The 25,398-nt window shown below is 38.2% G+C and overlaps 1 protein-coding gene and 1 pseudogene across 1 annotated transcript; one reads left to right on the forward strand and one right to left on the reverse strand.

Moving 5' to 3' along the window:
• Positions 1 to 460: 460 nt before the first annotated feature.
• On the reverse strand, positions 461 to 1,607 carry LOC122313597. The gene is made up of 2 exons (XM_043128745.1): positions 1,432 to 1,607; positions 461 to 1,046 (listed from the first exon to the last, which is right to left on the reverse strand). The coding sequence occupies exons 1-2, from the start codon at positions 1,605 to 1,607 to the stop codon at positions 461 to 463; spliced, it is 762 nt and encodes a 253-aa protein (XP_042984679.1).
• An 11,657-nt stretch (positions 1,608 to 13,264) lies between these two features.
• On the forward strand, positions 13,265 to 15,766 carry LOC122313598 (annotated as a pseudogene).
• The last annotated feature ends 9,632 nt before the right edge of the window (positions 15,767 to 25,398 follow it).

The following is a 25,398-nucleotide window of genomic DNA, read 5'->3' on the forward strand; positions in this document are numbered from 1 at the left end:
ACTTGTCATTTTCCAAATCATGAACAGAAGCTGAAGATGCAGTGACTTGATTTGCTGAGGGTCTGTTCCTTCCATCAAACTTGTGAGTTGGTGGATATCCATGTAGTTTAAAGCATTTATCTGCAGTATGACCTGGTATTTGACAATGAGAGCAAACTGGTTTGTTTGGGTTAGCCTTAAAGCATCTATCTAGAGAATGTCCTGCAATTTTGCAAAAGGAGCAATAGTATCGATCCCTCCTTTGTGTAGTAGTGTTTGATTTACCACCCTCCTTGTGATTGCCTCGAGTAAATAGTGCCATAGATTCATGGACAGATCCCTCAGTGGATATTTCCCTCCTTTTTTCTTCTTGTTGTATTATGGAATAAACCTCATTAAGACTAGGGAAGGGTTTGATTAAGAGAATTTGAGCTTTGATTCCCTTATAGGAATCATTCAAACCCATTAGGAATTTCATAACCTAATCCCTTTGTTGGTTTTGTACAACAGTTTTCAAGCCTCCACAGCTGCAACTTGGAATTGTCTCATAGTTCAAAAGCTCATCAAGTAAGGTTTTGAGTTTGGAGAAGTAAACACTTACAACATCTTGGTTTTGCATCAGCATAGTTACAGCTTGTTTGATCTCAAAAATTCGAGGTGCATTTTGTTGTGCAAAACGTTGCTCTAACTCAAGCCAAAGTTTATGTGCTGTTTCTGCATATACTGTGCTGCACTTGATATCAAGAGCCATGGTGTTTTGCATCCAAGTGATTACAACATCATTGCAACGCAGCCAATGTTCCATGAGAGGGTCATTTGGGTCAGTTGGCTCACATAGACTTCCATCAATGAAGCCAAGCTTATTTTTGATTCTCAAAGCTCTTTTCATTGATCGAGCCCATGAGTAATAGTTACTGGCATCCAAGCTATGAGTAACAAGCATGGAGCCAGTCCCATCATTTGTGCCAATGTAGTATGGACTGCTTGGATGGGCAGGGTCTTTGGTTGGGTTTGAGTTTTGGTTTTGGTTGTGACTTTCTAAACTGTGTTCCTCCATAGCCTCAGCTCTGATACCATATAACAAATGAAAAATGCTACTGAATGTATGAAAAGGATACCAAAAAGAAGAAGCTTAGTAGAATGACGAAGGTAGGAACAGAAATAAAATTGTTTCTGTGTATTTGATTTTTGTTGTGTGTTTCTGTACAGAAGGGCCTGCCCTTTATATATACTTACATATGTGTCACTAGCATACAAGAGTCTGTAACTCGTACATCCTACCACTACCTTGCACACACTGCTTTTACAGAAATGGAAATGTAATACAAACAAAAAAAAAGCATGGCCTGGAGGTGGCCTGCACATAGGACAGAGCTGCACATAGGACAGAGCTTTATTCCTCAGAATTGTTCTCCCATTTCTTCACATGACTGCTTCCCTTTCTTTGCTGACCTGCCATTCAATGGTGATGCAGGTGAAGGTGACTGTGCTTCCTGGTTCTCCACCTCAGCAGCTTCATTGATCTTCAACAAAGCTCCACACCTCAGGTACACTTTATCCTTTTGGAGCCATCTCAAATTTGGAGTACCCTCGACTCTTATAGTCAGCGCTATTGGTTTGACACTCATAAGATGACTTTGACGCTCACAAGAATTAGGATATTTTGTGTGGTTAAAAAATTGTAAATGTAGATTGCTTCAGACTTGAGCTATTCGAAGCAAGTGAATAATGTATAGAGCCTTTTTTTTTTTTTAATCCTCATCTCTGTTTAAGTAAAATGTTTCCCAATAACTATCAGAGTGACGATTTTATAGAGATGCCCACTGACAGACCAATAATGTAAATTGTTCACAATTGTTCAATATATTTGTTCCAAATCTTAGCTTACAATAGATGTAATTTATGAGCTCTGATCATGCAAGTAAAACACATCATGTCATGCAAAATTACATGGAGAAAAAGTGACAATATTATGAGAAGGGGTGGACACTGGACAAGGCAAGGTATTAAATAATAAGTTTGGTTTAAGAATTAATTGTTTCCTTTATAAGTGCTTGAATTTTGATATTTGATTTTAAGTGTTTATGTGACGCCCCCAAATCTCCATGCACGAACACGGGGAAATCGAGATGTCCGGATGATGACATCACGGGTCACCACCCTATCGATGTGTTCCAAGTGTGTGTATAAGCCACGAATGTGCACGAGAAATACGCAGCAGATAGCAAAGTCAATAACTGAGTACCAGAATTTTTCTTATTTAATACAAAACTGTTCAAACATACATAAATAAATATTACAAAACACAAACATAAGATCAAAGCCAAATAGAAAACATAAACTCCACTCAGAACTCTGGCAGAGCCGCATCCTCGGGCTCAGCCTCCTCCTTCTCCTCGACTCTGCACCAAAATCTACGGAACTAAAAATGGTGCCACAGGTAAGCAAACTCCAAACACCACTAGATAAAAACATATAACACTCAAATAATATACATTAAAGCAAAACTCATGCACATGCACCATAAAAATCATACTTTTTCCACGTACGCCCAAAAAACCCATTTGGCCCACAAAAACATATCCTTAAAACCAAGTCTCGCCATTATCCCAGATAATGGCCCAAACCACCATTTTCCCAGAAAATGGATCAGAAGCCTCAGTACATCCTCGCCATTATCCCAGATAATGGCCCAAATCCAAATACCATAAAAACAATCCGATTATGCATGCACCATGATCTCCCCTAGGGATCATCCGCACACCCTGGCTCTGTGCCACACTGCAATAATGACTACGCGTGTGACACCTAAACGAGCGATGCCCAGACTCGTGCCCAGTGCGTACCTGGCCAGGCCATCCTCTAGTCCCCGCCACTCTAGGGACCACGAAGTCGACACGACAGCGTTACCGTATCGTGCGATCCGGTCATCTCCATGCGGCAACCCAGGGGATGTCACTCAGTTTTATCCACTCCCGAGTGACCAGAGGAGCTCCACTGAGATAATAACCTATCCTGACTTGGGCTCGTGAGACACACGCACCCGAAACTCATTTACGCCAATAAAATGAGATTTTCTCAATTAAAAAAAAATGCACATAAACACAATATGCAACTCACGCCTCATAGCTCAAATAATCAAGCAATCACAAACAACCAAAACCAAGCACTCCGTCCTCAATCCATCTGACCCCCGAACTCCTCGGACTCAGTCCGGAATCAGCCAACCAACAATAAATATTTATTGAATGAGAAAAATATATTTAAATCTAAAAGTAGAGTTTAGAAAATACTTACAGCGCTATATGGTATTTTTAGAAAGCTCGCGGCGTTGCAAACGGCAGAAGGAAAGCAACGTAACAGTGAAATTTCACTATGGCCGTGGGTTGTAAAATATCCACTTTTGAACGGGGACAAACCAAGGCTTGGGATTGATAGAGAATAGCCTAAGGATGTTTATGAAGCTAGTGGAAGTGGAGTTTGGCCGTGGGTGGCGGTGAAAACTGCAGAGGAAGGGTCGAAATGCCCAAAACGGAAACTAGCTCATGGGAGCTGTTCCAGTGACTGTTAGAGGCCGAAAATGGGTGGGTTAGGACGGCAAGGAGTCGGTGATGAAGTGGTGAAGAGGTGGTGGCCGGAGGTAGAGCGACGGCAGCAGATCGGAGCAAAAATCGTGTGGCTTGATGGGCTTTTTCCGGCTAAACGGCGGCTCCATTGGTGGTGAAATTTTGTGGGGTGGTTCACCGGAGGGAGGGGAAGATTTTGGTGGGGGTGGTGTGCCACACGGTAGCCGGCGGCGGTGGATCTGGGCAGGTGAAGCTTTCGACGTGAAGGAGAGAGAGAGAGAGAGAGAGAGAGAGAGAGAGAGAGAGAGAGAGAGAGAGAGAGAGAGAGAGAGAGAGAGAGAGAGAGAGAGAGAGAGAGAGAGAGAGAGAGAGAGAGAGAGAGAGAGAGAGAGAGAGAGAGACGGACGGGGGAGGGGGGGTCGCGCGGGAGGGGAGGGAAAAGGAAGAAAAAAAAGAAAAAGAAAAAGGAAAAAAGAAAGAAAAGAGAAAAAAGAGAAAAAGGAAAAAGGGAAAAGAAAAGATGGAGGGAAGAAATGAGGTCCAATCTTCAATCTGGAAAATAAAACAGATCTGCCGAAAACGAGATTAAAAACCGTAAAACAACTAAATAAATTAAACACCGCATCAAATAAATTAAAAACTAATTTAAAACACAATAATTTAAAATAAATAAACTAATATATTAATTAAATTAAAAACAACCCTTCAGTGAAAAAAGCACGTAAAAGCGGGTCGTTACATCCTCCCCCCTTAAAACAAATTTCGTCCTCGAAATTTGCAAGATCAATCACCAACTTAAAACAAGCCACATAATATCACACAAACCATCTGTGACCAAGATTAAGAAATGTACCGTCTTTACTCAAACAAGTATGGGTATTGTTCCCTCATGTCCACTACTCGCTCCCAAGAGAAGTCTTGAACTAACAGATCTCCCCATGCCACCTTAACCAAAGGTATCGTCTTGGACCTCAACTGTTGCTCCTTCCAATCCATGATCTGCGACGGAACAACCTTATAAGTGAGATCCGGTTGCAACTGAATACTCTCTGGGTCGACAAAGCGTGGCTCTTGTTGTCCAAAGCTCTTCTTCAAGGACGATACGTGGAAGACATCATGAATATCCCCAAAATACTCTGGCACAGCAACTCTATAGGTGATAGACCCTACCTTCTCCAGAATCTGAAAAGGGCCGACATACCTCGGATCCAGTTTCCTCTTCTTACCAAAATGCTTAACACCTCTAATGGGAGAGACTTTGAGATAAACCCAATCACCTTCTTCAAAAGATAACTCTCTCCTCCTGGTATCAGCGTAGCTTTTCTGACGACTCTGAGCTGCCGCCATTTTATCCCTGATGATCTGAACTTGGCTTTGCATCTCTTGAATTATTTTGGGTCCAATAATCTTACTCTCCCCGACTTCATCCCAACACAAGGGCGATCTGCACTTCCTCCCGTAAAGAGCTTCATAGGGAGCCATCTGAATGGTTGCATGGAAGCTATTATTATATGCAAACTCTATGAGCGGCAAATGGTTTTCCCAACACCCTTGAAATTCCATGACACATGCTCGCAACATGTCTTCAAGGGTTTGAATGGTGCGCTCTGATTGGCCGTCTGTTTGTGGGTGATACGCAGTACTGAACTTCAACTTAGTACCCAAAGCTGCCTGCAAACTCTTTTAGAACTGCGACGTGAACCTTGGGTCTCGATCCGACACTATACTCTTTGGTATGCCATGCAGCCGCACTATTTCTTTCACATACAAGCGTGTCAACTTACCTAAGGAATTAGTGTTATTAACAGGCAAGAAATGAGCACTCTTCTTTAACCGGTCAACAATCACCCAAATAGAATTTTTCCCACTAGGCGTTCTCGGCAAACCCACTACAAAGTCCATCGTGATGTCATCCCATTTCCACTCAGGAATAAGGAGGGGTTGGAGCATACCTGCGGGTCTTTGATGCTCGGCCTTGACTTGACGGCATGTGTGGCATTTCTCAACATACAAGACAATATCCCTCTTCATTCCATCCCACCAATAATTTTTCTTCAAGTCTCGGTACATCTTCGTACTGCCGGGATGAACTGAATAAGGGGCCGCATGAGCTTCTGCCATGATCCGCTCCTTGAATTCTGAATCTTTGGGGACCACTTTGCGATCTCAAAACCGAAGTATTCCATCTTTATCCATACTATAGTGCAACGGCCCTCGAGATTTTCTGACTCTTTTCCTGATATTCAGCAGCTTCGGATCCTTCCTTTGAAGAGTTTTCAATTCTTCAAAATCAGTTACCCGAATATCAAGAACTGAAGATAAAATCTCTTCTTGCTGTGAACTTTCCATAAGGAGCCTTCTCATCCCACAAAGCAAAGAATCCAATTCTGACGGCTCGGCTTCATCTTCCAAGTGCGATTTTCGGCTCAAAGCATCAACAACTATATTTGCCTTCCCTGGATGATACTTGATCTCACACTGGTAGTCACTGATTAACTCCAACCATTGCTTCTGCCTCATGTTCATATTTTTCTGGGAAAACAAGTGCTTCAAGCTCTTGTGATCGGTGTATACCTCACATGCTTCCCCATACAAAAAGTGCCGCCAGATCTTGAGAGCAAAAACAATCGCAGCCAATTCCAAATCGTGTGTCGGATAATTCTTTTCATGGTCCTTTAGCTGACGAGATGCATAGGCAACAACCCGTCCTTCCTGCATAAGGACACAACCCAATCCAAATTTAGACGCATCGCTGAAGATTACGAATGGCTTATGCGGTTCCGGAAGCGCTAACACTGGTGCCGTCGTCAACCTGCTCTTCAATTCTTAGAAGCTTCTCTCACACTTATCTGACCAAACAAATTCTGTATTCTTCCGAGTCAAAGCTGTGAGAGGTCCGGATAGGCGAGCAAAACCGTCCACAAATCTTCGGTAATATCCGGCAAGTCCTAAGAAACTCCGGATCTCGCGCACTGTAGTCGGATGCTGCCATGACAAAATGGCTTCCACCTTACTAGGATCAACAGCCACTCCGTCTCGGGAAATCACATGCCCAAGAAATCTAACTTCCTCCAACCAAAATTCACACTTGCTGAGCTTGGCGTACAACTGGTGTTCTCTCAATTTTCCAAGTACCAGACGAAGATGATACACATGCTCTTCAATATCTCGAGAATAAATTAGAATATCATCAATGAATACTACCACAAAGGAATCCAGATAAGGTTGAAATACTCGATTCATTAAATCCATAAAAGTAGCAGAGGCATTAGCTAACCCAAACGGCATCACCTTAAATTCATAATGCCCATATCTCGACCTGAAAGCAGTTTTGGGCACATCCTTGTCTCTAATCCTCAGCTGGTAGTATCCCGACCTCAAATCAATCTTCTAGAACACGACTGCTCCTTGAAGCTGATCAAATAAATCATCTATCCGCAGGAAAGGATATTTATTTTTGATAGTCACCTTATTTAATTCCCGATAATCGATGCACATACGGAGGGTTCCATCTTTCCTTTTAACAAACAGAACTGGTGCACCCCACAGCGAAGTACTAGGCTGAATAAACCCCTTATCTACCAGCTCTTGCAACTGAGTCTTCAACTCTTTTAATTCAGTCGGTGCCATGCGGTAAGGAGCTTTATGTACAGGAGCCGCTCCAGGTTCCAAGTCTATAACAAACTCCATTTATTGGACGGGGGGTAGTCCAGGCAAGTCATCCACAAACACATCGGGGAATTCTTCCACAACTGGAATGTCTACCAAAGACTTCTTCTCAGATGGCGTAGACACCATCTGAACTAAGAATGCATCCGCTCCCCATGCAATCTCTCTTCTCGCTTGAATTGCCGATATAATTACCGACTTTTCTTTTAACTTACTTTCCGCAAATTCCAGACAATCACCATCTGAAAGCTGAAAGGTAATTATCCGACTTCTGCAATTAATACTCGCAGAATATCGGTATAGCCAATTCATCCCGAGGATGATATCAAAACCCAACAGCTTAAACACCACCAAATCAACATCCAAGAACCTTCCATCAAAAGTTAACGGGCATCCTAACGCAACCTTGGAACACCAGACCATTTCACCATCGGGTAAAGCCACTACCAATGACTTTGGCAAAGGTTCCGTGACCAAATTACACATCCGCGCAAACGTGGAAGATACAGATGACTGTGAAGCACCCGAATCAAACAAAGTACAAGCATAAAACTCATATAAACGGACTCTCCCTGAACCAAACACATTAACCCATGAAATCCAAAAACAAAGGAGAAACCAAATACACCAAGAATTAAATCCAACATAAAATTAAATTAAATTAATCCATACCTGTAATTACTCCAGCATCATGGGTCGCTGGTGCCTTATCATCCACATCTCCGGGTATGACAGCATAAACCCGGGCTTGCACTGCTTGCCTTGGATTTGTTCTTCTACCGCGTCTACCTTCACGGCTTCCTTGAACTTGTCTTGGACACTCATGAGCAAAGTGACCCTGCTGGCCACAATTATAACATCGAGCCCCACCAGAAGGGCACTCACCCACATGGGCTCTATTACAAACTCCGCAAACTGGCACACGTCCTCCCATGCGAACACCAGAGGATGCTTGCGGTCGAGTTCCGGTCCGCTGAACAAATTTCTAAGGCGAACCCGAGCTACTTCCTTCACCAGAAAAACTCCGCCTCTTATGCCCTGGAGGGGAGCCTATACTCAGATTATTCTCTCGCTCTATAAGGGTGGCCACATCCACTAAGTCCTGAAAAGTGGATATCCGGTGACTGACCACCATACGGCATATATCAGGGCGTAGTCCCTCCTGAAAACGCTCAGCTCGCATCTCCTCTGTGGCGATGAGGTGGGGAGCAAACCGCCCAAGTTCTATAAATCTTCGGGCGTACTGTTCCAATGTCGTGCCTCCTTGGACCAAATTTGAGAACTCTCTTACCTTTTGCTTCCTTACAGATGCGGGAAAGAAGTGATCATTAAACTCTTTCTTGAAGCGCTGCCAGGTCACAGCGGTGAAAGATCCCAATTCTGATTCCAGCATCACCCTTTTGGTATCCCACCAATCAGAAGCGGTGCCTTGCAACAGATAGCTGGCGTAGAGTACTTGTTGCGCCTCGGTGCAACCACACACCTCAAAAGTTCTTTCCAAGTCCTTGATCCACTTTCCAGCTTGAAGTGGATCCTCTTCTCCAGTGAAGTGTGGAGTCCTATGCGCCAGAAAGCGCTTATAGGTGCATCCGGCTTGCACCATGCTACTAGATCCTCCTGGGTATAGCCAAGGCCCTCCCTGATGTGGCCAAGGACTTCCTGGTTATGGCCAAAGCCCTCATTGTTGGGGACAAGGCCCTCCTTGTTGTGGCCAGGGACCCCCTTGTTGTGGCCAAGGTCCTCCTTGTTGTGGCCAAGACCCTGTCTGCTGTGGCCTAAAATTCTGCTGCATAAACTCCATCATCTGCCGTATTGCTTGGGCTATGGAGTCATCTCTTGATATATTGTCCCGTGGCTCCTGAGTAGATTTCCTTGGTCTCACCATTTTTCCTGCCACCACAACCTTTGACCTCCTTTAAGAAAACAAAAATAAATAAAACCAACAACAAACAAAAACAAAAGCCAAAGACCAACACCACATAACAAGAAACAAAAAGAAACCAGCTTGCAAAAACATAACTAAATAAATAAAAACAAGCAACCAAACTCAAACAAATAAAACAAGTCAAAACAAATCAAATAACAACTTTACTTAACATAATTTTTTTAAAACACAACATTAAAAACATCCTGGTACTACCTACGGGACATGTGGTTTTACCCAGAGCCAAACCGCTCTGATACCACCTGTGACACCCCCAAATCCCCATGCACGGACACGGAAAAATTGAGACGTCTGGATAATGACATCACGGGTCACCACCCTATCGACGTGTGCCAAGTGTGTGTATAAGCCACGAATATGCACGAGAAACATGCAGCGGATAGCAAAGTCTATAACTGAGTACTAGAATTTTTCTTGTTTGATACAAAGCTGTTCAAACATACATAAATAAATATTACAAAACACAAACATAATATCAAAGCCAAATAGAAAACATAAACTCCACTCAGAACTCTGGCAGAGCCGCATCCTCGGGCTCAGCCTCCTCTTCCTCGTTGAACTCTGCACCAAAATCTACGGAACCAAAAATGGTGTCACAGGTAAACAAACTCCAAACACCACTAGATAAAAACATATAAAACTCAAACAATATGCATTAAAGAAAAACTCATGCACATCCGCCATAAAATCATACTTTTTCCACGCACGCCCAAAAAACCCATTTGGCCCACAAAAACATATCCTTAAAACCAAGTCTCGCCATTATCCCAGATAATGGCCCAAACCACCATTTTCCCAGAAAATGGATCAGAAGCCTTAGTATATTCTTGCCATTATCCCAGATAATGGCCCAAATCCGAATACCATAAAAACAATCCGATTATGCATGCACCATGATCTCCCCTAGGGATCATCCGCACACCCTGGCTCTGTGCCACACCGCAGGTAACGATTACGCGTGTGACACCTAAACGAGTGATGCCCAGACTCGCGCCCAGCGCGTACCTAGCCAGGCCATCCGGTTGTCGCCCTGCAACAACTCAAGGGATGTCACTCAGTTTTATCCACTCTCGAGTGACCAGAGGAGCTCCACCGAGATAATAACCCATCCCGACTTGGGCTCGTGAGACACACGCACCCGAAACTCATTTACGCCAATAAAACGGGATTTTCTCAATTAAAACAAAATGTACATAAACACAATATGCAACTCACGCCTTATAGTTCAAATAATCAAGCAATCATAAGCAACCAAAACCAAGCACTCCGTCCTCAATCCATCCGACCCCCGAACTCCTGGGACTCAGTCCAAAATCAGCCAACCAACAACTAATATTTATTGAATGAGCAAAATATATTTAAATCTAAAAGTAGAGTTTGCAAAATACTTACAGCACTAAATGGTATTTTTAGAAAGCTCGCGGCGTTGCAAACGGTGGAAGAAAAGCAACGTAACAGTGAAATTTTACTGTGGTCTTAGGTTGTAAAATACCCACTTTTGAATGGAGACAAACCAAGACTCAGGATTGATAGGGAATAGCCTAAGGATGTTTATGAAACTAGTGGAAGTGGAGTTTGGCCGTGGGTGGCGGCGAAAACGGCGGAGGAAGGGCCGAAATGCCCAAAACGGAAACTAGCTCTTGGGAGCTGTTCCGATGACTGTTAGAGGCCGGAAATGGGTGGGTTAGGACGGCAAGGAGTCAGTGATGAAGTGGTGAAGAGGTGGTGGCCGGAGGTGGAGCGACGACGGCAGATCGGAGCAAAAATCGTGTAGCTTGATGGGCTTTTTCTGGCTAAACGGCGGCTCCGTTGGTGGTGGAATTTTGTGGGATGGTTCATCGGAGGGAGGGGAAGATCTTGGTGGGGGTGGTGTACCACACGGTGGCTGGCGGCGGTGGGTCTGGGCAGATGAAGCTTTTGGCGTGAAGGAGAGGAGAGAGAGAGACGGACGGGGAAGGGGGGTCGCGCGAGAGGGGAGGGAAAAGGAAGAAAAAAAAGAAAAAGAAAAAGGAAAAATGAAAGAAAAGAGAAAAAAGAGAAAAAGGAAAAAGGGAAAAGAAAAGATGGAGGGAAGAAATGAGGTCCAATCTTCAATCTGGAAAATAAAACAGATCTGCCGAAATCGAGATTAAAAACCGTAAAACAACTAAATAAATTAAACACTGCATCAAATAAATTAAAAACTAATTTAAAATAAATAAACTAATATATTAATTAAATTAAAAACAACCATTCAGTGAAAAAAATACGTAAAAGCGGGTCGACCCAGATTAACATAGGAAATAATTTAAATTATATGTATAAAATTAGTGTGATTAAAAATAATCCATGACAACATATAGTATGTATGTATTTTTTTTTTTTTTTTTTTTTTGGTTTTGGTAGGTAAGAAAATTATGCTCGATTGTTATTGTTATAGAAATATAGTATGGATTTAAATCAATTTTTTTTAAATGGTTTTAAATCAATTGTTATTGTATAGAAATCATTACATTATCTAATATAAGTATTTCATTATTCTTTTTATTTTATACTTTAATTTACTATTATTAAAATTGGACACTTGGACAAGATGAAGATACCATGTCTTAAGTTTTAACTCAGTTCAAACATAAGCATACTCTCTCTCTCTCTCTCTCTCTCTCTCTCTCTCTCTCTGTGTGTGTGTGTACGCGATCTCTTTCACAAGCCTTCAATTAAAAAACTTTCGTCCAAATTCATGTCTGCATGCAAATTTTCCTGTTTCACGTTTCTAGTTTCTTTTTGCCATCCAACTTTCCGTTTGCTGAAAGATTTAATCAAGTTATATCACTCAGATTTTTGCTAAATTATCTGTTGTGTTTGGGAGAGATTCACCGCTCTGAGTATTTACACTAAGTGTACTTTTTTTCGTTGTCCAATTCTAGTTATCATAATTCTTGTTTTTCTAATTTTAGTTACAAGGTTTGGACAATGTGTTAAGATGAGATGAAATTTTAATAAAATATTTTTAGAAAATTTTTTTAATTTTATTATTATTTTGAAATTTGAAAAAGTTGAATTGCTTATTATATTTTGTGTAAGAATTTGTGAAAGTTGTAATGATTAGATGAGATGATATGAAAGGATTTTTGTATCCAAACCTAGCTTAATTAGTCAGTTTTTTGTTTTCTTTCTTTGTTTTTAAGTTTAATAGTTGATTCGTGGGACCGGGTAATGTTTTAGAGCAAATTGGGGTCCTCTCATTGTTTGAGTCAGACAAATATCATAAATATAGCTAGGAGTAGTATTCATACGTTGTTTTCTTTTCTGTGTTATGGAATAGATGTCTTAACTGACCTAAATGGGTTTCAGTTGGTTTAAGCATGTGAAACATATATGTTGAGTTGCATAATTTAGGTTCCAAAGTTGAATTGGAAAGTTTTGTTATAAGAAATTGCACTTGGAGAATGTATATGCAGAAAACTATGATGTTTTTGTACATAAAGTGTTGAAAATTCAAATCATAAAATGTTGTAACATAGATGTGAGGTTGTGAAAACCCCATCAGCTTAGTGCACTTAGGTGCTATTTGGGTGACACAAAAGCCAGGTCAATCATGGATTGGCGAAAAGTTTTTGACTTTTGTAAAGTTCTTTAAACTAATGTTGATACACAACCGGGGTATGTAGCATGCACTCACCCGCATGGGCACATTCTTTGTCTTTTAAAATAATTATGTTTGTGATGTGCACTTGTTTCTTCTCTATGAGTGCTTCATGCGTTTCAGTTTGCACATGATTTACAAAGCTACATAGCTTTGTTGGTCGCTAAATGTAGCATGAGATTTTTCCAAAATTCAGGTCCAGCTTCTCTTCCTGCAAGTCTCAATTATGTGATACTAATTGTGAACCTAGTTCAAATACGGCCTGAAATTCTGAATTGGTAGTTGTGGCTCCTCCATAAGCTCCTATGATGATTGTCATTTTTGGGCTGAGAATTGATCATTCCAATGGTGTGAGAACTGCATTAGTTGGCTCAATTAAAGGTGTTATATCATCAATCTTATCACTGGGAAATGGATTTTCTCTAGAAAGTTTCCTCACCGATTCTTTAAAATTTTAGTATAAAGTAAACAAAAAAAAAAATGCGTTCATGGTGGGGGAAGTCATCAAACAAAGGAGCAAAGAAGAAAACAAGCAAGGAAAGTTTCGCTGACACATTACACAGAAAGTTCAAGAGTCCATCTGAAGGTAAAGTATGCAGTAGATCAGGAGTGTCTCAAAGGCATTACAGTGACACAGTTTTAGAGAAGGGAACTCACTCCCCACTAGAATCAAGATCACCTTCTCCTTCCAAACATGTGGCAAGGTGTCAAAGTATTGCTGAAAGGCCTCATGCTCAACCACTTCCAGTTCTTGGTGTACACCCTGTTAGTATGGGTCAAATAGTTTCTGGAATTGGTGTATCAACAAAACCTAGGTTGGAAAAAGCCTCGAAGCCATTATTGTTTTTGCCTCTTCCAAGGCCTGGATGCATTAGTGGCAGGTCAAATCTTGCAGATTTAGATGGAGATTTGGCCAATTCTTCAGTTTCCAGTGATAGTTCTGTTAGTAGCAATGATCTAGCATGCTCACGTCATCGGAGTCTTCAAGCCATTGATTATGACACTGGGACTGCAGCTGATGTAGGCAGCCCTTATAGGTGCGGTTACATCTAATATTCCCACAGTAACGCCTGCACTCATATTTGTATTAAAAAAAGTTTATATGAATGCTTTTTGTGCTTACCTGATATCTTCCTTTTATCTTACTAATCTCTGGCAATTTTTTGCACATTTTCTAAAGCTTGAAGCTTAAGGATCGATCAACCGTTGCCCAAATAAACTCAAGAGAAGGAAAAAAACCACCTGACCTTTTATTTAGTAATCATGCTTCCCTTACATCACTTAAACGAAAACCTTTAAGCGGTTGTGTGCCAAACCTACAGATTTGTTATAATGTTGCTTTGTGTAGTGCTCCAGACAGCTCTATGTCAAGTCCTTCCAGGAGTCTAGTTAGATCGTTTGGCTGTGAGCAAGGTATTAATTCTGGTTTTTGGGTTGGGAAGACTCAGCCAGATGTCACTTTTGTTAGATCTAGTCATTGCTCCAGTCCGAGTTCAGGTCAAAACTCTGGGCAAAATTCACCGTCAGGTCAGTTTTTTTGGCAACAAAGCAAGGGTAGTCTTGAGTATTCTCTAGGGGTGTAACCAGTCCGGTTCGGTCCGGTTTTAGACAAAATCTAGGACCGAACCGGTAGGCACCGGTTTTACATTTTTCAAAACCGATTACGCACCGATTACCCTCCTAAACCGGTATTCCGGTTTTATCGGTTTTCGGTCAGGTTTTCCGGTTTTAATAAAATATATATTTATTATAAAAAAAATCTGTTTATAAAAAAAAAAAAAAACTGCTATGTCAAAAAATTCTACTTAAAAAAAAAACTACTATATAAAAAGATTGCTATGCAAAAAAAAAAAAAAAGTGCTATGTAAAAAATTTATGCTATTAGTATAGCTTTGGTATGGCTTTATATAAATTATATGCTAATATATATAATTTATATTTATCTACTAATGTCTTATGTACTTATCAAAAAAAATATAAAGAGTTTTAAGTGTATTAGGCCATTAAAATTTAGTAATAATATTTGAGTGATTTTCTTTCTTTTTAGGTTCTTACTTCTTATGAATCTATGATAAAATATTATTAATAAATAATATATATTTATAATATTATATATTTAAAGCATATGATCAATTAAATTTTCATGTTTGAGATTAAACTTTTATTTTATAAATTAAAATAACACTATCTTATATATAATTATAATTTATATTATTATATATTATATATAAAAAATTATATATAATATAAAATATATAACATATAACATTAAATAAATAAAAAAATATACACATATTAAATAGTATCGGTCCGGTCCGGGCCGATCCGGTCTAAAAATGGCCGGAACCGAAACCAGACCGGTTCCGGCCGGTTTTTCATTTTATGAAACCGGTTCCGGACCGGACCGGTTCAAAACCGACACAACTGGTCCGGTCCGGGCCGGTCCGGTCCGGTTTACCGGTTAAAATTTACACCCCTAGTATTCTCCAATACCAAGTTCTCAAAATACTAGTCCTGGCCCAAGCTCCAGAATTCATAGTGGTGCTATTACTCCTATTCATCCTAGAATAGGAGAGACAACCATCGAGTCACACATGAGCTGGCTTGATGATGGGAAACAAAAAAAGTTACTGTTTACCTCTTTCTCCTATAACAATTCCCATTTCTTCTATTTTTTCTCACTCAAATTCAGTAGTAACATCTCCCTCTATGCCACGAAGCCCTGGAAGAACAGATAATCCAGTGAGCCCTGGCTCACGCTGGGAAAAGGGAAAGCTGCTGGGTAGAGGCACTTTTGGACACGTTTATGCTGGATTTAATAGGTATATACTCAAAGAAAAAAATGCTTTGATCTACTCTGTTTTACTTTTTTCCTTGTTCAGTGATAAATGCGTAATAATCAATAGGTCCTCTAAGATACCTGGGTACTCATCCCTTAATATGGTTCTTAGAAAGTTGTTCACCTATGTTTACATGATCTGATAACAAAAAATAAATGCTATGTAGGCCAATTCCTAATTCTTTTTATTTTTATTTTTCATATTGTTGTTTAATACTGGTCTCCTAACAAATCTTTTGATGTCCTCTTCGATGATGCTCTAGCTGCTAGCAGAACAAGTTGAGGCTTTAGTCAGTTACACAGCAGAGGGAAGACACGCTTTGTATTTTTCTTTCTTTGGCTAGAGAGGCACGTGGAAGTCTATCCCATTTTTGGGGTGCTTTTGGTTTGTGTGCATAGAAAGGCAGCTGAGTTTTTTTACTTCAAACATGAGAGAAAATGGAAAGGAGAGGGAGAAAAATATTTGGTTTTTGCTAGAGAGTTGAAGACTGTACTCAGTCGACTCCCAAGACCTATTTTTCATCATTTTCGGTATTAACATTCTTATTCTTGAATCCAAGACTTGTGGCTGGATTCAAGTTCTTGTTTTCATTGCATTTACATTTAAGTTGTTTTTCATTTCAGCTTGTTTTTATTTTAGTATTTTATTTGCGGTAGTTATTTGTGTGTTGGACTCAATTTCAATGGTTTACGGCCTCTCTTTAGTAGCTTATATTCCAGTAACTTGTTTCGGCAGCTTCTATTTATTTAGGACATTTGAGTAGTTATTATTTGGCTTTCTATCTTCCTGTAGCTTTTCATTTATGTGACGGTCATTTTGGGTTATATTTATGCTTGTTTCCATATTTATGTTAAGCTGTTTGGATTTGTATTTTGGTTTTATCTCACTTGTGTCAAATGATTCTAAGTAGTGTAATTGTTTCTAGGTTAGAGTGAACTCTATGGAATGGAAAATAGTAGCTTTTTGATTTACACACATGGTGTTTGATGAAATGTTCCTTAGAACGTAAGCTTTGTGATCTTCCGTTTATGGCTTTGAAATATTGGATTAAATGATGTTGATTAATGTGATTTAACTACTTAAGCAAGAATAATCATAATTTATTCAATGCACATTCACGAATCTAATTAATGTATGGAAGTGATTGAAGTAGAGTTCAGGTACATTAGAGCAAAAATTCTTAGATGTTAGCAAAATATTTCCTATTCCACACTTATGTTTGACACATTATTTTATTCACTTTTCTTGCATATTCTTTAGCATTTATTCACCATCTCATGCAAAAGGAAACAAGGGCATTTTTAATTATGTCCAAAAATTAATTTTCATTGTGAATATCATTGTAGATAGTCATAGGTTATAGCTTTCTTTTATCTTCGATAGTGGATGAATTTGCAATCTAAATTAATCATTCCTTAAGAAAATGACTCAGGGACTTCCGTAATACTACTTGACAACTCTTATAAATTTGCCATTTTCTTTCCTACCAAGGTTTCAATAGCCAAGAAAGCTGTTATCTTATGTGCAATGGGTTTTACGTAAGGAAAATTCCCATGTACTTGGGAGCCCCACTCCTCACAGATAAACTCACCGCTAGAACTCTTGAACCTTTACTAAAAAAGGTTAAGGAAAAACTTGCAAGTTGGAATGTTGCATTATTATCTTCTGGTGAAAGACTTACTCTTATTAAACATGTTCTCTATAGTATTCCTACATATACTTCTTGTCTTGAATGCCTCGAAAATAGTTTTAAAAGAATTGTCTAGTTCTTTCGCTAATTTTTTCTGGAGAGTCAATGAAGGAAAAAAGAAGAGGAAATGGGTGGTGTGGGATAAGATATGCAAACCTAATGAAGAAGGGGTCTCGATATACATGATTTGGGGGAAATGAAGAAAGCTCTTCTCATGAAATTTTCTTGGAAATCCCTATATAAGGATTCTCTATGGTCATTGTTCTTCAGAGGCAAATACCTTACACAACCTCACCCTTTTATAATTTCAGCTACTCGACAAGCTTCTGGTGTATGGAAAGGAATTTATCCACTAATATTGGAGGTGATCCGAGGCACATGATGGTTGGTTTAGGAGGGAAAAGTCTCTTTTTGGTTTGACCAATGGTCCCACATTGGTTTTATTTTGGATAAAGTTGACCATATGATTCAACCAGATTTGCATCTAAATGAAGTGTGCTTAGCTGTTGGGTGGGATGCACAGAAACTTAGGAACTTGGTTGGAGAAAATTTATGTACTGAGATTGTGTCCACTCATTGCTGGCTAAGGGAAGGGAAAGATCAACCCATTTGGAATGCTTCTAAGTCAGGAAAATTCACTACCAAAGCTGTCTGGTCTGCAATCTGAAATCATCATGCCAAAGTAGACCGGGCTAAATAGATTTGGCACAAAGCTATCCCTTGCAAAATTATTATTTTCATGTGGAGATACTTTAAGAAGGGTCTGTCTGTTGATTCAAACATCCAAAAGCTAAACATTGCATTAGCATCCAAGTTCAATTGTTGTCTCAACCCTGTTTTAGAAACAATGGACCATAGTTTGTGCTCCAATGAATTTTCCTTTGTTGTGTGGCAGGAGTTTGCTTTTTTGCTTGGATTCAAACTTGATAATATACATAGTTGGAAATCAATGGTGGAGAAATCATTCAACAAAGCCCATGTTGTGTCTCAGTTAGGAGTTGTAGTGGGTATACTACCATCTATCATAAGCTGGTGTATATGGCTTAGGAGATGTAAAGCTCGAATGGAAGATAAGTTAGAGACAGTGGAGAGTGTGCTTCCGAATTAAAAGCTTACTTGTGGATCAAATGCAGAGGTTGTCCTCCTTCAAGAGAATAAGCAGTGTGGATGCATACACATTACAATAGCTTGGTATGGCTCCTATAACCATTAAATCACCTGTTGTTATGGTTTTATACTAGTTAAGGCCACCTTTGGACTGTGTCAAATTAAATATCGATGGATGTAACTTGGGCAATCCAGGGGAGTGTAGTGGTGGAGGGGTGATTAGGAATGGAGTGGGTGACTTGGTGGCTGGCTTTACTAATTATTATGATTTCGGTACAAACACAATAGCAAAGGTAAAATCTTTATTGGATGGCTCAAGAGTCTGTGATAAGTTGCAACTCAAAAATGTGGAAGTCAAAACTGATTCCAAAATAATGGCAGAATGGTGGAATGGATTTAGAGAAGTTCACTAGGAAGTGAAGGACAATTGGGATAGGATTCAGCTATTGCTAAGAGACCTGTGTCTCTCATCTTTGCATCATGTTTATAGAGAGGTTAACCAAGTAGCTAATGTGCTTGCAAAGGGGTGCCAAATGTGTCCCTAAAGAGTTTACTACAACACCAAAACAAATAAAGTTTTACTATTTATCATTCTCACACATCACACATTATTTATTTATTGTTTTATTCTTATTAAATTAATTAAATTATTCTACTCATTATCTATATATTACACATTTGGTAAGAGGAAAAAAAAAGTGTGGTGTGTGATGCGTGGGGACGATGAATAGAATTTTTCATAATATATATCTTTTAAAAAAAAGTCACATCTAAAATCATATTTTCTATACCGACTTCTCTTGCATTGTTAATATCAGGAAACATATTTACGTAACCTTAACATATAAATACATATATTGTATTAAAAATATAAAGAAAAAAGAGGGAATTTATTGGTTGCATAAATTCAATGGTGAGTACATCTGTGAATGAAATTGAGGCTGAGATTACAGAGTTTCATTACAATTAATCAATCTATCCATCCTGTTTAAAAATCACATATCAAGGGGATAAGTTTATTGTAATGGACTAGGAATTTGAGCGTAATATTCAATTTTTTTGTTTACACAATTGAATCTCCCATATATAAATAATTGAGAGGCTCAAAAATAATATCCCAGGTAGGTCAGTAATGGGAATGCTACCCTCAAAGAGGTTGGTAGCGCCCCCCAAATATTGCTCGTGCTTCGACTCCCCTTCCAAGATAAAATTGGTCAATTCACCAATTAATGCTATAAAACCACCAACCCATTTGTGTTATCACTAAATAAAACACCTACAATATATATCTACAATATATATATATATATAGGACTATTCCCCCAACCTAACCTGAAAATGCAGTATTTCGACCCGACCCAAACTAAGTGTATTCCGTCTGGTCGATACTCGACCTGACCCTAATTTCAATAGAGAATTCCATTTTTTTTATAAAATAATTAATTATTATTATTTATTTAAATACTTGCAAATGTGTTAGGAAAACAATCAAATAGAGAACTTTCTAAGAATATGTCACATGTCTACTTGTTTTAAAGGCAGATTATTTTCATTTCAGTAGAATTCATCTCTCCCTGAGAATAAGATGACCAATGCAAATTATAAAGCATTCCTACCAAACAAGACTCCTTCAAGAGATTTCCCATTTCTTAATACTAATGAATGGATAAAAGGTTTTGCGCAACTTCTCTTGTCTTGTACTTAATAAGATGAGGCCAAAAATGTAAATTAATTTGGTAAATCTGTTGATTGACTTCAATGACTTTGGCTACATTTTCTAAAAGAAGAAGAAATCCATTGGATATAGTGATTGCAAATTAGTAGCAACTTGATTTTTTCCAATCGTTCCTAGAACCAATAATGTTGTATAAATTTACTTTTAGTAATCACACAAAACCAAAAATCCATAGGTCCTATTTAATTTTTAAATACACAAGCCAACTCCCAAAGAATTGTGTATTCTTTAAAGAATATTCAATCGACCTCATTCAAAATATTCTTCAAAGTTATCTCTACATGAATATATATATATATATATATGTTAAACATATAATTAATTGAAAGGACTATAAGAAAATATTCTTCAAATATGAATCTTTCTGGTTTCTAACTTGTAGCTTTCATCATCTTCCATTACATCTTGGGAGTCATAATTAATGGAGGGAGCCATCAACCAATTTTGTGTGCAGATAAGAGCTTGAACTGTTGTTGGGGCCAATGAGCTACAAAATAAACCCAAGATCCGACCTCCAACGCTAAATGCTGACTCAGAAGCAACAATATATATCGGAATAGCTAACACATCTCGAGCTATATTGGCAAGAATTGGATATCTAATTGAGTTCACCTTCCACCATATTAGAATATCAAAGTCGAGTGTTGATTCTTCAACACTTTCTATGAAATATTTATCCAATTTTGATTTAGACTCTAACACACATTTTGATACTTGATATTGCTAAAACATATTGAATATATCATTCTCATCATTATAAGAAGTGTTGCTTTGGGTCTCACCAACACTTGATTGGCTATTGGCCCCTACTTGAACTTATATTGAATTTTGAATATTGCTTATACATCCGCTCAATCATCCTCAATCAATCAACAAGTTCAGACGCTTGCTCATGGCCAAGAATATTTATAAAACAAAACTCCAAAACTTCCAACTTGAAGCACTGATCAAGCATAGATGTAATAAACAACATTTTGTTCAATTTCCCAAAATCCCCCCAATACTTGTCATTTTCAACAACATCCTCTCCGACATGGTTTCCAGCATATTACTCTAACTCATAGAAAATTTGTTTAAATGTTTATAGATTGTAAATATTTCTTTAATGAACAAATTTGAAGTTGCATAAATTGAGCCTAAAACCCACAAAGTCATATCATAAAAAAGCTTCAAAAATTGTACAAAAACCTTGATGGTTTCCCAATCATGTAAAGTTGGTATTTCTTGTCTAACCTCACATAAATATAGGCCAAACTCATTGTCTTCATCTTGCAGCACCTCAAATGCCACATAATATTTGAGAGTCACACTCAACATTAGATATGTTGAGTTCCACCTAGTTGGAACATTAAGACAAAGAAGCCCACCACCCAAAATATTTTGTTTCTCTATGCAGGACTTGAACTTAATAAGTCTTGCAGGGGAAGACTTCACATATTTAACTGCATTTCAAATCTGCACTATTGATTTATCAATTTCTTTTAATCCATCTTGGACAATGAGATTCAAATATGTGCACAACATCTTATATGCATAAGGTCATTGTCTAATACCATACAGTCCCTAAGTTTAGCAATTTTCCTCAAATAATCGATAGCCGTGGTATTAGAAGATGCATTATCGACTGTGATTGTAAATATCTTCTTTATGCCCCATCCAAGTATAGATGACTTAATCTCTTTTCTTATTGTCATTCCTTTGTGATCAAGAACTTTGTTAAAATCTATAATTTTCTTATGCAAGATCTAATCATCTTCAATAAAATGGGTTGTTATGCACATATAATTTAGATTTTGAATCAATATTCACATGTCAGTAATGATGCAAATCTTATAATCGGATGCCATGAACATGTTCTTCAACTTTTCTTTTTCTAACATGTACATCTTCATACAATCTCACATAACAGTAATGTGAGAGGGAATTGGAAATCTAGTTTCAACTACGGCCATAAAATCTTTAAAACCTTGTTTTTCTACAAATCTAAACGGTAACTTATCCACAATTATCATTTTAGCTACTGCTGATCGCATTTTCTGTTTGTTGTACTTGACAAGTTTAACACTAGGACTGCTAGTTGTACCATCCACCCCCATCTTCCTAATTCCAATCATTTTTTATTGGAGGTTATCCCTTCCAACCCCACTAGTATTAAAGGCTTTGCATATCTCATTATGGTACTTCAAAGATGAACTACCTTGTTTTTTAGGATGGCATAACAAAACCTTACCACAATAACCGGATCTAGCTTTGGGTTCATTGGGATCCTCGACATCCTCAACCCTTGTAAAGTATTGCCATACTTCAGATTTACCCATTTTCTTGAGATAGGAGGGCGAACTTGAGGACTAGTTGTAGGGAGAGAGCTATCCAAAGTTAGAGGTAGAGTGCTATCCAAATGAATCACATTGGGCATTGATTCAGACTCAGATGAAGGCATAGTAGCAGTAGGTTCCATATGGTTCAATTGCAATTTGAGATAACACCACAAATTTGTTAACAAAAATCCCAATACATATGATAGAAATATTGATAAAAATAAGAACTGCGAATATATAAAAAGAAAAGCCTGATGAAGAATCTTTTATTACTGCCATTGGTTTGCTATCACTTTCAATCTTGGTTGCAGCCACCTTGGCCTCTCTCCTTGCAGGTTTATATTACTAACATCAAGAAACAAATATGTTGCTTTTTATAGTTCATAAGGGTTGTCTGTTGTGGGACTGGGCTTGGATTAATGTTTTGCTGCAAATATAAGCTACACTGTATAATGTGTTGGCTTTGGTTAAAGCTACCTATATATATATATATATATATGGATGATGCCATCCCAATATAATCCTTGTTTGCCCAATTAAAATTTTTATTCTCACCCGTCTGTTTGGCCTGGAGTATAGGTGGCCGAATATCGAGTTGACCCAATTTGACCCACCATATTATATAATACTAAATGAACATAAAATTACTATATATTAACCTCATCTCATGTTCATTCTATATGTAATTAACCTTTATTAGAATGATCAATCCTTTTATAATCATGGATTGGGTGTAACTCAGGTTGTGTTCATGCATTATACATACGTCTTCCATATTCATCTTTTATCTGCTTCATCATTTAGTTTTTTAATTTTAATTGATCAAGTTTAATAGTATAACAAAGATTTAAGATCAGGAAATTACTGCTCTACACTTGGTAATTTTGTTTCATCTGTATATGACTATAATAAACACTACTACTACACTTGATGATATTCAAATATCAGATCTTTCAAAAGACTGTCCAAAAACAGAGGCCTTAGCATGACAGATCTGTTGCAGATTGAAGTTGAAAGACCTTATACCCAGGCCAGACTTAACCAAAGGTCACATGTCAATGGGGATTATCTTGTACGCACATCTTACACTTAAGTGAAAAAAAAAAAAAGGGACTTGACACCTCAGTAGTTATAGTTTTCCATCTAACACTTCAGTTTTTGGCACTGCCAGTGGCTCCACTGCATCACTGCAAGTATCTAACTTCTAAAATTCCTTCTATCACTTTTCCGGGAGAAAATATTAGAGCGGGACCTTGGCGAATTTGGGCTCTTATGCAAATATGACTTTGCATATGGAGATGCATAATCCAATGCCACTCTTGGAACTAAAAGGTATTCCTCCGATTTATGCATCGAGCAGACACAGGGACAAGGAAAGGTGGTGACCGAGTTATTTAGGAAGGTGTTACGCACGTGATGATGCCTTTATAACATATAATTGTAAACCAAAAAATAAGAAAACAGATAGAAAACATCCATTAGTCTTCAGCTCTCATTTTTAAATTGTAAATTACTATTCTCCCAACAATTTCACGCTCTATATATCCCCACATCTCTAGGCAACAATTTAGTATTCTTTGGGAAACGCTATCCACCAACCACACAGGTGCGGTCCCGCTCACAAGACTCAAGCGTCACTTGTTCAAATGGCTCGAACTGATCCTGCTTTAGCTTGTTCACTTCGCTCTGGAATATGGCCTCCGCAGGTTGCGTTGAATCTATGCAGTTGGCCTGAGATATTCAAGCAGATTATATTAACATGAAAACAGCAGCAAAAAGAAAATTTCTACTGGTACGTGGTATTGTTTATTTGAATATAGAAAAGTCCCATTTAAGAGTCGAAAACGAGAAAAAAATGTACCTCATATTGTAACTCTCCTGATAAGCATGAGTGGTAAATAACATCACATACTGCTTGGAAATGACATTTTCTTGCAGTTTTATAATGATTCCAGTGGACCTTTTTCTTTTTCTTTTTTTTTTCTGTTTTTTTTTTTTTTTTTTAAATTTTTAAGTTTTTATAGGTGACCTCTAATTAGAACGTTAGCTAATCCTTTTTCAATGTGAACTCCTGTGACTTCAATTTTTCTTAGATCTTAAGGTGGAGATTGTAATATCCCAGATTGAATGTAGAATTATGGTTAATGGGGATCCCACTTTGCCTGTGTAAGCAAAGTTATTATGAACTATAATCCACCCATAACATTTGATTTAGTTCATTTAGAATATAAGCCAACATGCAGTTTATAGGTTCCTTGTGTCACTAAACAACATTTTTATTTTTTGATAGGTAAACGATAACTATACAACATATATTACAAAGATACACGTCGCATACCCCATCATTACCGTCAATAAGATATTAGTCATATAAACGGTTTGAGGTGTTCTGGATCACCTTTACACAAAGGGAAAAACTAGAGAAGATAACTAAATATACAAACCTTGATGGAAATTACAAAATGGCCTCCGGCTTTTAGAAATTAAGATGCATTCAATGGTAGAATCCTTGCCTGCAATGATCACAAAATTGAAAACAAAATTTAACTAGAGCAAAGATGGGGCCGGTAACAGCCCCAAGAGAGTTAGAAGGCCAGAGAAATACCCAAGAAAAACAACTCCCAAAAGAGAACCGTACAACGCTAAAAATATCTGTTATCTGACAAAATTTGTGGAGCCAAAGCTACAGTTCATGTACAAACTGAATATGATCAACTTTGGGGCAATCCAAAAGTATAATTCCTACTGTTATTTTTAACATTTAGCTTAAAACATATAAGAGTAAACATAACATAGCTGTTAAATAGACATAATTAGTAACATTTAACAAATATTAAATTAGAGAACTATTTATGAAAAGCATTCAAAATTCTCTTTTTAATATATAAACAAAGCATTCAAAATATCTGATTCAGAAAAAATAA

This window comes from Carya illinoinensis, chromosome 6 (genome assembly GCF_018687715.1).
Source record: "Carya illinoinensis cultivar Pawnee chromosome 6, C.illinoinensisPawnee_v1, whole genome shotgun sequence".
Taxonomy (NCBI): Eukaryota; Viridiplantae; Streptophyta; class Magnoliopsida; order Fagales; family Juglandaceae; genus Carya; species Carya illinoinensis.

Bases quoted from the DNA above. Each gene is read 5' to 3' on its own strand.
- LOC122313597 (XM_043128745.1), bottom strand. From the start codon at position 1,607: ATGAGTGTCAAACCAATAGCGCTGACTATAAGAGTCGAGGGTACTCCA. The intron at 1,047-1,431 runs GTCAGCAAAGAA...ATATGGTATCAG, and splicing joins GCATCACCATTGAATGGCAG to AGCTGAGGCTATGGAGGAAC.